The sequence below is a fragment of the Lolium rigidum genome, chromosome 1 (genome assembly GCF_022539505.1).
Source record: "Lolium rigidum isolate FL_2022 chromosome 1, APGP_CSIRO_Lrig_0.1, whole genome shotgun sequence".
NCBI lineage: Eukaryota > Viridiplantae > Streptophyta > Magnoliopsida > Poales > Poaceae > Lolium > Lolium rigidum.
Window position 1 is genome coordinate 96,254,754 of NC_061508.1, and position 17,419 is coordinate 96,272,172.

The 17,419-nt window shown below is 41.9% G+C and overlaps 1 protein-coding gene across 1 annotated transcript; it reads left to right on the forward strand.

The window, feature by feature from the left end:
- The first annotated feature begins 12,059 nt into the window (after positions 1 to 12,059).
- LOC124678213 (glutamic acid-rich protein-like) lies at positions 12,060 to 17,068 on the forward strand. Its single transcript, XM_047214133.1, has 4 exons — positions 12,060 to 12,215; positions 14,963 to 15,883; positions 16,049 to 16,244; positions 16,373 to 17,068. Exons 1-4 carry the CDS (start codon positions 12,138 to 12,140, stop codon positions 16,840 to 16,842), a joined length of 1,665 nt encoding a protein of 554 aa, XP_047070089.1. The 5' UTR covers positions 12,060 to 12,137; the 3' UTR covers positions 16,843 to 17,068.
- Positions 17,069 to 17,419: the final 351 nt, after the last annotated feature.

Consider the following 17,419-nt stretch of genomic DNA (forward strand, 5'->3'; position numbering starts at 1 on the left):
GATTCGATAAGACCTCTGTGTTGGAGATATGCCCAAGAGGCAATAATAAATTAGTTATTGTTATATCTTAGTGTTCATGATAAATGTTTACATCCCATGCTATAATTGTATCAACCGAAACATTGGTACATGTGTGTTATGTAAACAACAAAGAGTCCCTAGTAAGCCTCTTGTATAACTAGCTTGTTGATTAATAGATGATCATGGTTTCGTGATCATGAACATTGGATGTTGTTAATAACAAGGTTATATCATTGGATGAATGATATAATGGACACACACCCAAATAAGCGTAGCATGAGATCAAGTCATTAAGTTCAACTTGCTATAAGCTTTCGATACATAGTTACCTAGTCCTTCGACCATGAGATCATGTAAATCACTTATGTCTGGAAGGGTACTTTGATTACATCAAACGCCACTCGCGTAAATGGGTGGTTATAAAGGTGGGATTAGGTATTCGGAAAGTATGAGTTGAGGCATATGGATCAACAGATGGGATTTGTCCATCCCGATGACGGATAGATATACTCGGGCCCTCTCGGTGGAATGTCGTCTAATTAGCTTGCAAGCATATGAATGGTTCATAAGAGACCACATACCACGGTACGAGTAAAGAGTACTTGTCATGAGACGAGGTTGAACAAGGTATAGAGATACCGATGATCAAACCTCGGACAAGTAAAATATCGCGTGACAAAGGGAATCGGTATCGTATGTTAATGGTTCATTCGATCACTAAGTCATCGCTGAATGTGTGGGAGCCATTATGGATCTCCAGGTCCCGCTATTGGTTATTGATCGGAGAAGAGTCTCGATCATGTCTGCATAGTTCACGAACCGTAGGGTGACACACTTAAGGTTCGATGTTGTTTAAGTAGATATGGAATATGAGATGGAGACCGAATGTTGTTCGGAGTCTCGGATGGGATCCGGGACATCACGAGGAGGTCCGGAATGGTCCGGAGAATAAGATTCATATAAGGGAAGTCGTCTTCCGAGGTTCGGGAAAAATATCGGTATTTTGACCGAAGCTTCTAGAAGGTTCTAGTGGGCCACCGATGGGCCCACCACCTCGGGAGGGGCCACATGGGCCGAAAAGGTGCTGCCTAGCCTAAATGGGCTGGGCACACCATGCTAACCAGCCCAACCCCAAGCAAGCTTGAGGGACAAGTTTCCCATAACTTAAGAGCTAAGTTTCCCGAAACTTGAGGGTCAAGTTTGCCCTTTTTGTGGGCCGGCCCAAGGAGGAAAAGTAAGGGCCAAGGCATCCCATGGCTGCTCCCTCCCCTATATAAAGAGGGGACAAGCAAGGGTGCTAGGGTTTGAAGAACTAAGAAACCCTAGTCACCATCCTCTCTCGTCCTTGCTCCCGTACCGGCTTGGCGAAGCCCTGCAGAAATCTTCTCCACCACCACCACCACGCCGTCGTGCTCGTTGGGATTTCGAGAAGGATCTACTACATCCGCTGCCCGCCGGAACGGGGAGAGGACGTCTTCATCGACACCGTACGTGTGACCGAGTACGGGGTGCTCGCCGCTGCGGCACTAGAAGGACTACATCTCGAACTTGAGTTCGGCAAGAGTACGACTACATCAACAACGAGATCTAATCTCGTAGGCTTTGGAAATCTACGAGGGTTAGTCTCACATATCGATCTCGTTGCTCCGATCTTGTAGATTAGATCTTGGGTGTTCCATAGATTAGATCTTGGATTTATTCGTCTTGCGGTAGGAATTTTTTTGTTTTCTATGCTACGAACCCCATCAGTGGTATCAGAGCCATGTCTATGCATAGATCTGTTGCACGAGTAGAACACAATGGTTTTGTGGGCGTTGATGCTTTTGTTGCTTTAGTTTGTGTACTTTGCATCTTGCGGGATGGTGGGATGAAGCGGCCCGGGCTAACTTTACATGACCGCGTCTCATGAGACTTGCTCCACGCTTGACATGCAACTTGTATTGCATAAGTGGCTTTGCGGGTGTCTCGTCTCTCCCACCATAGTGAAGATCCAATTTACTCTTTCTATTGACAACACTAGTATCACCGTTGTGGTTCATGTTCGTAGGTAGATTGGATCTTACTCGAAAACCCTAAACCACGTAAAATATGCAAACCAAATTAGAGGCGTCTAACTTGTTTTTGCAGGGTTTGGTGATGTGATATGGCCATGATGTGATGATGATTATATTTGATGTATGAGATGTTCATTATTGTATTATGGCAACCGGCAGGAGCCTAATGGTTGTCTTTAAATTTGTTAAGACTTGCGTGTCTATTCATCATGTAATAGCTTTATTTCAAGTAGTTGTTATAGTAGCTATAAGTGATGGACAACCATGAAGCAGCGCCATGGACCTTGGTGCAATGCTGGTGATGATGGAGATCATGCTCATGTGCTTTGGAGATGGAGATCAAAAGCACAAGAAGAAAGGCCATATCATATCACATTTTATGAATTGCATGTGATGTTAATCCTTTATGCATCTTATCTTGCTTAGATCGCGACGGTAGCATTATAAGATGATCCCTCACATTAATATCAAGATAATAAAGTGTTCTCCCTCGTATGCACCGTTGCTACAGTTCGTCGTTTTGAAGCATCTCGTGATGATCGGATGTGATAGACTCTACGTTCACATACAACGGGTGTAAGCCATGTTTGCACACGCGGAATACTTGGGTTTGCTTGACGAGCCTAGCATGTACAGACATGGCCTCGGGACAACGGAAACCGAAAGGTTGAACACGAGTCATATGAATGATATGATCAACATGTTGATGTTCACCATTGAAGCTACATCATCTCACGTGATGATCGGTTTTGGTGTAGTGGATGTGGATCGTGTGCCACTTAACAACTATGAGGGATGTTGTATTAAGTGGGAGTTCATTAGTAATTAGATTAAAACATGAACTAATTATCATGAACATAGTCTGAATAGTATTTTGAATTAAAATTTGTAGAATTGGCATCCGTTTTCTACCATACGCTAGTCTTGTAATTGAGATAGAAATACTGTTAAGTCTGACAAGTAACTCTACGGAATGGTACCGTATTGTTAAAGAATCAAGAAATGATTAAGTCCTATTGCAAACTTTTAGTAAACCTCACATTGATGATTCAGAGAGCTATGATTTCAATTAGTACCTAGAGTCATCTTGTCTCCGTGAAACTTGAAGTTCAAATCTGTTTGAAAAATAAGGAGCTGAAAATTTTGTTTTCAGAAATAAGCGAGGTATGAGATATATGTGATATCTAAGACCATGTTGCAAGATGATAGAATATAATTTGGTGAGACTACATAAACTCATAAGTTTTATGGGAATGTACGAAGGTTGAAGACGCCGAGCGCCCCAATCCTCCAACTAAGTTGGGCACTAACGATATTCGCATATCCATGAAGTGATCGTCCTTAGTATGCACCGTTGCTAAGACTCGTCGTTTCGAAGCATCACGTGATGATCGGGTGTGATAGATTCTACGTGTGCATACAACGGGTGCAAGCCAGATTTGCACATGCGAATACTGAGGTTAAACTTTACGAGCCTAGCATGTACAGACATGGTCTCGGAAAGTCGTCATGATATGATGGATAAAATTATGAGTGAAATTGTTCATCATATTACAAAGTCACTAATAGTGAAGTCTGGAACACTTTTCATATGATGATCAACTTCAAAGTAAGAACCTCAAGGTTATTGATATTTGACCAATGGACCTAGAAGTTATTGAAGGTGAAGTGTTTTCTGAGAATGGGGAAAGCTAAAAGAGAAACCACAAAGATATTTTGGCAGAAAGAAAGAAAAAAAAATAGAAAGTCTAGTTCAGGTGTATATAGATGATATACATGTTATGGATGTATTCCTTGTTTTGGTCACATAATAAAATTCTTGGGTATTTGTACCAGATTGGTTGGTATGAGATGTCATACAATACAATGCAATACAAGAATACGATGGCCTAAGTGACTGATAAGGAATGTGGTAATAATGCACGTCTGGAACATAATAAAGTGTTATTATGTTTGTCGTTGGCATTCTACCTAGCCCTTAGAGTTTATAATAAAGAACTTAATAAATTGTTATTTTGCTCTGGTCAAATGAAAACAATGAGTTGTTCAAATTATGATATTGCTCCATGTACGATGGATAAGTTATTATAAATCTTAATGGTGAAACACACATACATAACACTGACGCTAAAATGCCATAAGGCAAATGATTTGAACTCCACTCATTAGTGGAACCGCCATTTAGGTCATGTTAGAAAGGAACGCATGAAGGAACTCCATTTTGAATGGAATTTTGGAGTCATATGATTTTTGAATCATTTGGCACTTGCAAATCTCTTCTAAAAGGAAATGACTTAAATACCGTTCATAGGCCAAGAGTTGAACGGGCAACTAACTTAGTGGAAACATACATAGTGATGTATATGGTTCACTGGGCATAGTTGTGTGCGGGAGATTCTTTTACTTCATGAAAACTTCCAACAATGAATTGAGTATATATATGTGGATATATTCGATAAGGAAGAAGTTTGAAACATTTGAATGGATTCAGATAAATTTCAGCATGAAGTGGAAATCATCGTAATAGAAAAGTCAAATATCTATGATTGGATCATGGTGGAAATATTTGAATTACGAGTTTTAGCGAACATCTAAGAGAGTTATGAAATTGTTCTACAACTCACGTTTCTTGGAGTATCATAGTGATGATGGAGTATCCGAGAGACGTATCCAAACCTTGTTGGATTAATGATGAGATAAAATAAAGCCATTATATTTTTGTGGATTATGCTTTAGAGACTACCGCTTTTACACTGAATAGAGCATCATCATGATTCGTTGAAATGACACCATACGAGTTATGGCATGGGTATGAACCATAATAGTCCTTTCTTAAATTTTGGTATGCATAGCATAAGTAAATAAGGTTACAACCAAAATCGGATGAATGTCTTTGTTGGTTATCCCAGAGAATTGATTGGGAATTCTTCCCATGAGACAAAGACAAAAGTGTTTGTCAAATGTTTCTTATTTCCGAGAAATTGTTTCCAGCGAAGTATTTGAGTGGGAGGACAATAGAACTTGATAAGGTTTATGAACCTAAGCATAATGATCAGAGTAGCGCAGCATCAGAATTGGTTCCGGAAGCGGCTACGACGATCATGGCTCCCATGACTACAAAGTGTTTTAGCCATGGAGATCGAAGTACATATTGAACCTTGTAGGTATGGTTTACTTTGTGATCAAATAAATGATTTGTGGACAAAGGATTGATTTTGAACAATGACAAACCAACTACATACAAAGAAGTTATGATGGGCTCTGACTCCGTTAAAATGGCTATGCGCCATGAAATCCAAGATAGATGAATACTTTTTGAAAGTAAATGGATCTATAAAATAGATGGACTTGGATGGAATATCCTTAAAGAAGCTTGACTTATCGAAAAGTTGTTTACGACAAAGTTCAAAGAGTTGACTACGATAAGATTAGATCTTCCGTGGCAATGCTTGTAGTCTATGTGGATTATTCTAGTAATCGCTACATATTTCTTTTATGGGATATGATAGTAGGATGGCAGGAATACATTCCTTACCAGAAGTATGTATGAAGGATGTATACTAGATACAACCAAGAGTTTTTAATGGTCCGTGGAATACTAGATAGGTATACGAACTTCAATTGGATGAAATGAGTATTGCGGAGTTGGAATCTTCACCGGATGAAATAATCAAAAAGAGTTTTGATTTCATTAGAAACGATGAGGATGCTTGCATTTGCAAGAAATTAAGTGGGAGCGCTGAGACATAGTTATAATACTTTATGTAGATGACATATCGTTGATTAAAAATAATGTGATCATATACTTGATGTGATTAAAAGTTTCATTGAGAATTAATTTCAATGAAAGGATATGGACTGAAACATATTTAGTGTCAAGATCTATGAAGATAGATTGAAACACATAATAAGTTTAAGTCGAAGTACATAGAATGAATATTGAAGTAGTTCAATATAAAAATGTTAAGAAGGTGTTCTTTTCCATGTGAAGGTTTAACAAGACTTGAGTGTATTTGACGCTCGATGAGTAAAAACACATGAGTGACTTTAGATCACGAATAATATGTACAAGGTCAGATGTCCTGTGCTCTAAAGTGTTACGAGCACATACCAGAATGATTCATGTGATGATCATTGGAAAACAGTAAGAATATCCCTGAGTACTTTAGAAGAACCAAGGATATATATATATAGTTTTTGTATGGGGTAATGACAAACAAATCGCTGTAAGGTGTTGCACCGATATTAGTTTGGTCACATATAAAAATATATTTCAATCTCAATTAGGATAAGTGTTGATTAAAAGGTAGCGCAATGAGCTAATAGAAGTCTTTGCTAAATATTGTGACGGATTCTACAAATGAAGGCAGAGTATGTCATTGTTTTGACAATGACTGAGGATGTTAAGTCGAGGAGTTCTTTGAGAACTTAGTGTAGTTCCGATAGTGTCAGAACTTTGAAGCTATATTGTGCATGACAATATTAGTGACTTATTTTCAGACCGCGGAATTAAGGTTCCACCAGAGGACTAAGCATATACAATTAATGCCAACTCATTTGGAAAATGAGTGACGCGTTGAGACGCAAATGAATTGCAAAATACATACGTTTCTGAACAGTCAGATCCGTTGACTAAAAACCTCTCCCGTGAGCAAAACATGATAAGCACCAGAAGGCCAAGGTGTTATATCATTTCAAATGTAAACTAGATTATTGACTCTAGTGCAAGTGGGAGATCTGTTGGAGATATGCCCAAGAGGCAATAATAAATTAGTTATTGTTATATCTTAGTGTTCATGATAAATGTTTACATCCCATGCTATAATTGTATCAACCGAAACATTGGTACATGTGTGTTATGTAAACAACAAAGAGTCCCTAGTAAGCCTCTTGTATAACTAGCTTGTTGATTAATAGATGATCATGGTTTCGTGATCATGAACATTGGATGTTGTTAATAACAAGGTTATATCATTGGATGAATGATATAATGGACACACACCCAAATAAGCGTAGCATGAGATCAAGTCATTAAGTTCAACTTGCTATAAGCTTTCGATACATAGTTACCTAGTCCTTCGACCATGAGATCATGTAAATCACTTATGCTTGGAAGGGTACTTTGATTACATCAAACGCCACTTGCGTAAATGGGTGGTTATAAAGGTGGGATTAGGTATTCGGAAAGTATGAGTTGAGGCATATGGATCAACGGTGGGATTTGTCCATCCCGATGACGGATAGATATACTCCGGGCCCTCTCGGTGGAATGTCGTCTAATTAGCTTGCAAGCATATGAATGGTTCATAAGAGACCACATACCACGGTACGAGTAAAGAGTACTTGTCATGAGACGAGGTTGAACAAGGTATAGAGATACCGATGATCAAACCTCGGACAAGTAAAATATCGCGTGACAAAGGGAATCGGTATCGTATGTTAATGGTTCATTCGATCACTAAGTCATCGCTGAATGTGTGGGAGCCATTATGGATCTCCAGGTCCCGCTATTGGTTATTGATCGGAGAAGAGTCTCGATCATGTATGCATAGTTCACGAACCGTAGGGTGACACACTTAAGGTTCGATGTTGTTTAAGTAGATATGGAATATGAGATGGAGACCGAATGTTGTTCGGAGTCTCGGATGGGATCCAGGACATCACGAGGAGGTCCGGAATGGTCCGGAGAATAAGATTCATATAAGGGAAGTCGTCTTCCGAGGTTCGGGAAAAATATCGGTATTTTGACCGAAGCTTCTAGAAGGTTCTAGTGGGCCACCGATGGGCCCACCACCTCGGGAGGGGCCACATGGGCCGAAAAGGTGCTGCCTAGCCTAAATGGGCTGGGCACACCATGCTAACCAGCCCAACCCCAAGCAAGCTTGAGGGACAAGTTTCCCATAACTTAAGAGCTAAGTTTCCCCGAAACTTGAGGGTCAAGTTTGCCCTTTTTGTGGGCCGGCCCAAGGAGGAAAAGTAAGGGCCAAGGCATCCCATGGCTGCTCCCTCCCCTATATAAAGAGGGGACAAGCAAGGGTGCTAGGGTTTGAAGAACTAAGAAACCCTAGTCACCATCCTCTCTCTGTCCTTGCTCCTGTATCGGCTTGGCGAAGCCCTGCAGGAAATCTTCTCCACCACCACCACCACGCCGTCGTGCTGTTGGGATTTCGAGAAGGATCTACTACATCCGCTGCCCGCTGGAACGGGGAGAGGACGTCTTCATCGACACCGTACGTGTGACCGAGTACGGGGGTGCTGCCCGCTTGCAGCACTAGAAGGACTACATCTCGAACTTGAGTTCGGCAAGAGTACGACTACATCAACAACGAGATCTAATCTCGTAGGCTTTGGAAATCTACGAGGGTTAGTCTCACATATCGATCTCGTTGCTCCGATCTTGTAGATTAGATCTTGGGTGTTCCATAGATTAGATCTTGGATTTATTCGTCTTGCGGTAGGAAAATTTTTGTTTTCTATGCTACGAACCCCATCACTCTGTGGCACGAGTCGAGTTACCCCAAGCTATACCGCGTTCGAGTCCGGGACTAGAGCTTGAAGTAAGCTTGTTATTTTTGCCCAAGAGCAATTAGCTGGTCCTGATCTGTCAAGGGTACGAGGCACATTACTCTATCACCCATATGTCATTAGAAAAGCACATATGATGTGGACCTAAAGTAAGTCTAGGTTTGCAGCTTCACCTTATATACATGTCGGCTTCGACCGAACTTATGACTTAGAGTCCCAGCGTAAGTTAGTGGCCCCCTAGACACTTGAGGGCTACTAAGGTGGACATACCCTATTGGGCACCCACTGTTACCATACCCGGTGCAGTCCAGCTGGAGGCCCACGAGGCCCAATAAGCATTGCTAACGGAGTTGAAGTCCAGGAACCTAGCATGCGGGACAACGACAAGCCCTAGTCAAGGAATCCTTGAGTCATTTTTCTACCGTGTAACCGAACTGAATGGGGCACCTGAGACCTAGCTTCCTTTGTAAAGGGTTAGGAGGGGCCATCGGGGAGGACAAGAACCACACAATCTGAAACCCTAGATACGCTACACCCACAAAGCGATCTACATTGCCATAGCCATCAAGGCACCCCTGTAATCTCTCTATTAATCAAGAATAGACAAGCAACACATAGGTTTTTTCCTTCGGGGTCCTAAAGTTGGGTAAGTCGTGTTCCCTCCACCAGCGCACTCTCTTTCCTAAAACCCAATCCCATCATCCATGGGCATTGTCGTGGTACCCCATATGATCGTGTCCTTCTGACTGTGTTGATCCTAGCCGACATGCTTGGCATCAAGCCGCACTAGATATAGCTTGTATTTATCTGAACTTGTTATTAAATTTAAAAAATCTACATTTCATTCTCAACAGAAAAGTAATTGAGTTGGTGTCACTTATCTCTCCCCTTGAGACTCTAATTACAACTGGGTGTGCATTTCCCAAATAAGTTTCACCAAGAGCATGTACAAGAGCATTGGTGCCGTAAATATGAACTGAACGTGAAGTAATGTTGATTCTAGTTTTGCGTGTTGTTTGAATCCTCTTGTGAACATGAATGAATTAATAGAATTGTGCAACTGAATCATATTTGTATAAGTAGTAATATGAATATAGGATTCATGATATTCATCTTCATGGCTAGTGTTTCCTATGACCCATCTGCCACTCTAGTGCATCATGCTTCAATGACGATTTATCTCCCCTCAGTTGCCTAGCATTCTCTTGACCAACCTGCATTTGATGCCATGGTGCTTCAAGCTTGTGTGCAAGTGTAAAAATCATGTAGTGTACTCATGCCTTCCGGAATGGTAGTTGCTTAGCGCAATATCATAGGTAAAGTACTGATGTGGCGCCATATTTAACAATGAAATATATTGATGTTATATTTTAGCTAACATACAACCTTTGCACACGATTATGGGCAAAAAATTGGATCATAACATGCTAAGGTACAATGCATTAGAGAAGGCCATTGCATCTGAAGGGCCTAACTAGAGAAAATTATAAAGTCCCCCCCCCCCAACTGAGGCTAGGGTTAAAAAAACATAGGTTTACCATAAACTTGAAACAAACTGCACGGGCCGATTTGTTAAGCCACACTAACCAAGATGACATGGAAAACAGCCAAAGGAGAGGACCACCTATCACCTTCCTCTCCGAGTTTGCAGTGCCATGAAGCTCCCCGCTAGCATTACGGACCCACCCAACTAACTGTCGAGGGCCACCTCATCCTCACCACCGGGGTGGTGGGTCATCTCCATCCTCCTCCATGCTCCCCTACCTATTGCACCTACAGTATCACCGATGCCATCCACCTCAACCTCGTTTGAACTGTCATCCGCTAGGCCGCCGACCTCTAGTCACTCCACCACATCGCGGAATTGCGGCAGTGGAACTCGTCTGTGAGCATAGGCTCCCTCCGTCCACTAATAAGTGGACATCTAGCTCTAAATTTTGTCCACAAAAGAGTGTACTCCTATCTTCCCAATGCACTTTAATTGCTTCTCTCTCATCGCACGGAAATCAAACCCAATAATATTGAGCATATGTTCTCCTTGTTTTCTACAAACACTTAGCTCATTGGAGGTGAACTAATTAAAGAGGAGAGATGCATCTTCCTAATGCATTTTTTACTTTACTTCATAATTTATCTACCTCGTATATACATTTATTGTGGACGGAGGGAGGAGATGACTCAGGGTGTGTTCGGTTTGGGGATGGGGTGGAATGGAATGGAACCATTCCATTCCACTGGCACGGAACCGTTCCATCCCTGTGTTCGGTTTGGACAAAAAAATTGTCACGGAACGGTTTCATCCTTGTGTTCGGTTTTGGATTGGGATGAGAATGGACTAGAATGGGTGAGATAATCACCCGATTAATTATTCTAAACTTGATTAATTATTTGCTAAACTTGGTTAAGTAGTGCTAAACTTGATTAATTATTGCTAAATTTGGTTAATTATTGCTAAACTTAATTAATCAGTGTGTGATAGTCACCCATTCCATCTCGTCCGACCGAATCGAAGGAACCACTTTATTCCGGATCTAGAAGGAATATTCCATTTGGAGAAACCACTCACAGGAACGGATTCTGGATGGGGACTGTTCCATTCCACCTCGTCCCCGAACCGAACACACCCAATGAACGGGGTACACTGCACACTCGCTAGCCAAGGACACCTGTGACCTGTCGCCACAAATGGCTTCCGTAGGCAACCGGAAGTAGACCTCGCCATCGCTACTGCCGCTTTGGGGATCTCCGGTGCGGCGAAGCAAAGCTTAAGAGGAAGACGGAACCATCCTACCATCCATCCCTTCCTCCTCCTCGTCGCAAAATCTCCGGCACGTGTTCGGACCCAACCGCGAACTCCTCCCGCTGGCGGCGGCTGGCAGGGACCCGTCTCCGATTCGCTCGGATTGAGGGCCCCGCCGGCGGGATCCCGCCGCTGTTCGCGCCGGATTGCTTCCAGGAGCTGCGGCTTCCGGGCCGAATCGGGTATCCCCGACCCGAGATCGTGAGGAATCGCTGAGAGCCGCCGTGGAGGCACCGGAAGCTTCTTCGGCGGTGCTCTGGGTGGCTGGGTCGTGTCGCGTTCCGCGTTGATGCGCGGCGTGTCCGCCGGCGCCGCTGCTGCGACGTACGTCGAGACTGCTGCTTCAGAACGCGGTTTGCCCTTCCACTTGCTGTGGCTGTGGTTGGGGATCGGCGGTGGGGAGTGAGCAGATGGAAGAGGGCTGTAGTTTGCTTTTCTTGCAACCACTTGGATTTGGCTCCAGTTAGAGGGTAGAGCAGTCTGGTCTTGCTTGCCGATCAGGGATCACAGTGGTCTGGCCATACTCGCCACCAGAGCACTTCTTTGGTGATTTTGTGGGGAGCTGTTGAGTCCCTGGGCATAAGCATAAGCAGGAGTTGGTTTGGCTGAGGACTTAGTCTGTGTGTGGTGACCTGAGCTGCAGGACTGCTGATCCTGGCTCTTGCAGAGCTGCTGGAGCTGGATATGGTGCATGAGAAAGAATCTGGATACCTGTTTGGAGAGCCTTGCATGACACGATGTCTCGGTGCTTCCCATTCCCGCCTCCGGGATATGAGGCGAAGCGCAGGAGTGAGGACAAGGATCTGCTAAAGAAGGTTCATGTTTTTACCTTTGAAATCACTTGCCAAAGTAGACTGCCCTTTATGCTTCACAAAGCTAGGTGGTGTTCGATTAACTAGATAGTGGTTTATAGGATGAGCAATGCATGCCTGGAATGAAGGCACTCGTCTTGCTATCTGCGGTTAAAATTCACTGAATCATCTTCATCAGTTGCAAATAGAGGGGGGCATGTTAATTCCTGTTAGTTAGGTTGTTTTCTTGGGTGGAGATTGTTTGCAATTGTTGGAGGCTTGTTTTGGAAATATTGCCTGGATCCAGCATAAGTTACAGCTACAATATTTAGATTATTTTCTTGTTCTTTGCTCAGAAGAAAGGTGCCCATAAATTTGTATGCACTGCAGCAACTTATTTATCTACTAAATGTTCGAGATTTAGCTGATATAGACGGAGGAAAAACATTTGCTTCATTTAAAGATAAAAGGCCTATATATTGTTTTTTCTACCGTGGACTGTGAGGCAAAGCCCCGCAGCAAAATTTATTCAAAACTCAAAACAAAACCAGATACAGAGAGTCCAAATGAAAACCTACCTAAAAGAAGAAGACTCTAAGGTAGAGTCTTAACCCAAGCCAACAAACTTTCTCTATGCCTAGCCTTAATTCTATGTTGAAGAAGGGAAATATCATGTACAAATTTACATTTCCACCTCCTGTCGAAATATTCTTCCATTGTGAATCAACCATATATTCCAGCAAGCTAGCATAAGTACTTCCATAAAGAAAGGTCTACCAAAAGACCTCTTTGCATGAGCGACCACTGCTTGCAAATCATCATGAGGTTCCCACTCAATTTGTAGATAGCTCCAGATTCTTCTACTGAAATTACACTCAAAGAACAGATGAATCCGATCCTCATGGGAAAGGGCATAGATCACAATTCATCTCCTCTGTCACCCTCAATTGACGCCTTTGAAGATCACGTGTATTTAATCTATCCATAAGAAGGAGCCATGCAAACACTTTAGTCTTCATAACACAACTGGACTTCCAAAGCCATTTAACCACATGAGGAACTTGAGTGTGAGCATGTATATGAGTGTAAAACTGCGCTGAAGTGTACTTATTCCCCCAACAATAAGTCCAAACATCATTTTGATCCGAAGCAGGATTATCAGACAGAATGCCCTGTAGAACCTGAAATTTATGAAAAGCTTGCACAGACATATACATTTATCTTCCAAAGCATAGACTTCATTAACAGCCACATCCTCCTTTAGAGCAAATGAGAATAATCTATATATTGTTATTACTACCAGCCATGCTCCTTTTGATCTCACCGAACATACAAGAGGAAAATACTAGTCCTACGTTGCCCTTATGTAATCTAGCTTGAGATGGATAGTTGTTTTTCAAAGCAACACTATTTCCTGCCTTAGAAGGACACTCTGCCTTCATGATAGTTTATGTGCTTCAGCTGTGCTGTATCAATTAGAAATGGTCACTAAATGATAGTTGTAGTTTATACCCTGATATTTAAAAGATCTATATGTTTAGGTTTTATGTTGCCTTTGCTGAAATTGCTTCTCTAGTCTGTTGATAAGAAAATTGCTAGCTTGCTGATATGGCAAGACTTGGGTATCCTTTATTACTATCTGATAAGGATTTCCACCAAGTACTATCCGCAATATTACTGATGTAGTTGTTATTTATGCATTTTTCTATTATTGTACCTTGCTACTGTAGTTGAACTTACCTATAGTACATGGTTATAAAGTGTAAACTTTTCCACTGAAATGCTATGTACTTGCTTGTGATCTGCCTCGAGAATTTTTTGTCTGCTCTGTGGAACATAAATCCTGAATTAGATTAACTTGACGTACAGCCTGGTGTAACATATATTTTTTTTTCGAAATGGGGTTGCCCCAGCCTCTGCATCAAAATGATGCATATGGCCGCTTTATTACTTTATTTTGAGTGAGTGCAAGACCTTATTACAAATCAAGTATCATTCATGGTGGATACAAAGATCAACCATTAAAAAAACAAAACAGCGGGTGCCAGTGATACATCATATTGTGATCCTATGATCAAACCGCCAACCGAATCGACTGTAGAAATCCCGTGCGACCGTCTCCAAACGGTTGCACCCAGACTCCATGGCAGCTCGCTGCTCCTCTGCTTGGATATAAGACCACGTACGGATCCAATGTATGGCCAAGGGAATAAGCTGTAAGAAAGAATGAGGTTTCTGCTTGTTAAAAATAAAATCATTACGAACATTCCATATAGCCCAAACAATGGCACAAACACCCACCCTAATCTGAATTAAATCTTTTTTGGCAATACCACTTAACCAGTTTCCAAAAAGATTTGTAATATTAGAAGGTGGGGATATACTGAACGCCAAAAAGATTATGCGCCAAACAGTTTTTGCCAACGGGCATTCAAAGAACAAATGCTGAATGGATTCATCTTTATCACAAAACACACAAGTTTTACTTCCTTCCCAATTCCTTTTAGCGAGATTATCCTTTGTTAGAATTACTTTACGGTGGTGTAACATATATGGGATATGGCCTGATCTTTGTTAGGTAATTATTTGTGCCTGCAATATGATGGTGTTTGTTCAAAAACCACAATAAAATCTTGTAAGGATATTTTTTTATGATAGGCACGGAATATGTGCATCTTTATTTTTACTTGTTTACTTGTATTAATATTCAAACTGTGGCACCATTTCTGTATTTACTTTTACTGATAATGAATTGGTGGCACTATTTTCAGGAAAAGCAAAAGACGAAGAAGCACAAAAAGGAAAGAAAGGATCGGGGAAAGAGAGAAAGAAAAGAGAAGAGTCAAGATCATAGGAATGGTAAGCACAAGAAGAAACACCAAGGAGAGAAGCACAAAGATAGAACAAAGAAAAAGGAAAGAAAAGGAGAGAGAAGACACGCTTTGGAACAAGGAACTCAGAAGAATGATGATCTTGACAATAGAAGACCAAAACAAATAGTACGTAATGAAGCAGTGAAAGATAGCAAGCATAGAGATGAGTTGACTAGCCAAATCACAGTCCAAGAAGGTCATGCAAACAACACTGAAAGGTTGCTTCCTCGAAGCATTGAGTCCTTCGGTGTTGTAGGTTCTGAAGAGAAGGAAAGAACTTCTATCAGTAGAGCGAATGAGAAATCTGGGCAATCTGGTCAGGACAACCATGCCACTGAAAACGGCAAGGGTAAAACTCGAGTGCTGAACTGTAGGAGCCTTCAAGGTGGACCGGCTGAAAAACATTCCACTGGAATACATGGTAGTAATGGAGTAGGCCTGCAACAGGATAGCTCTAAAGGTGTATTTGCTACTACTGCAGCCATTCAACAGAAGCGCAGAATTATATCAAGCACAAATGCTGCACAGAGAACTGAGCAAGTTGACCAACGCTCTATTAGTTCTTCTCATTCTGCGTATGGAAAAGGTGACATCATGACCACCATGACGGAGAAGAAGAATGGGAGTGCTAACAATTTTCATTCCAGGATGGATAAGGAGTTGGTAGGAGGCAAAAAGGGAGCAGAGCAAGGGAATGCAAAGATTAAAGAGGGAAAAGCTAATCATCAGAAGGTTGTTAAAGATGGAGATAGAGGTCACGATGTAAATCACAAGGCTGTCAAAGACATAGACAGAGATCACAATGTAAAGAAAAGAAAGGCCAAAGACAGCAAAAATGGAGCAGTTCAAGGGAATCCAAAGATTAAAGAGGAAAATACCAACCATCAGAAGAGTGTTAAAGATGGAGATAGAGATCACAGTGTGAATCACAAGACTGTTATTGTTAAAGACACAGATAGAGATCAAAATGTAAAGAAAAGAAAGGCCAGAGACGGAAATGAAGGCAAAGTCAGGGAGAAAAGAAATGTTGGACATGAGCAGAAGCGCAAAGAGCTTGATGTACAAGGGACAAAGAAGAACTGTATTCATGAAATGGAGTCGGCTCATCTTAATGGGAACAAGTTCATTTCTGACGATGTCAAGAAAAGGAAAGACTTAAACACTAACAATTCTCTACATGGTGAGTTTCTTTATTCATTAAAGTGGGCTCAGTTTTGTGTGTGCTTATTCCTTGGAAGCATAAGCTTAGTTTAGGTCTTCTAGCTATGGTTTTGATTTTATTTAGTCTCACTTGCTTATTGTTGGCAGAGCATGGTATGCGGATGACTAAGTTACCAAGAACATCTGCTAATCATCTTCGTGTAAATGGGAAAGCGCTGAAGCATTCTCAGGGAACTGCACCTTGTTCTTCCACATTATCAGCTGGCACAACTCCTTGTGAGGCAGACATGCTTCAAGATATCAAGGAATGCTACAATGATGGCATCGCCGGATCTCGCTATCTGGAGAAACACAAATCTTTAGTTTCTTCAGCCAGCTATGACAGTAGTGAAGTCTATCTGACACCACCTCACCCTGATACCAAGTATCTGAGCCAAGTGTACTCCATACCAGCAGCTGACGACTGCTCGGAGTACATTGATCAAGACTGGCTGTTTTCTGGGGACCTTGTTCACCGGAAATCAACGGAGGCCGCAGAACCACTCCAAGTTTGGGCTGAAGCACAGCCGATGGATTCTGCTGATGTAGTTGCCATGCCTTATATCGTTCCGTTATGATGTGGACTCCATTGTAGGCATGGGAAAATGACTTCCAGAGCTTGGGCTATGATCTGAAAGCGTGGAAGACGGATTCGCCTGTTCCCATTTGCCTTCTACTGAGCTGCACAAAGTGTACCAGGTTGTTCTGCCCCTTCTCTAGAATCCTTTTTGTGTTCGTGAGATTCCTGGCCACTTACTGTTTGTCGAATGAAGACTGAGCATCGCATGTGCCATATCAACACCGTCAGTGGGGACCCCCACTGGTTGATGGTTTTCTTATCTATGAGGTAGTGCTGCACCTCACACGATACCACGGGTACACTTGAGTCTTTCGGATCATGTATATCAAGTGATTGAGCATCAAGTGTTGCTCCTGCTGAATTGCCACATGATTTTTAAACTGTATTTTGTGAATTGTGTTCAGGAAGAATGTATATAGAGGAAGAAAATTTATACGGGTCATCTTATTTCTAGCAGTTGTCATTGTTACTACATACAGTTGACTGTTAACCCTTATGCATACCTAATACTATGAACGTTGTAAGAGCAATTCCAATAGTGTAGCCAGCTGTTGGCTATAGCCAAGTGCCATGTC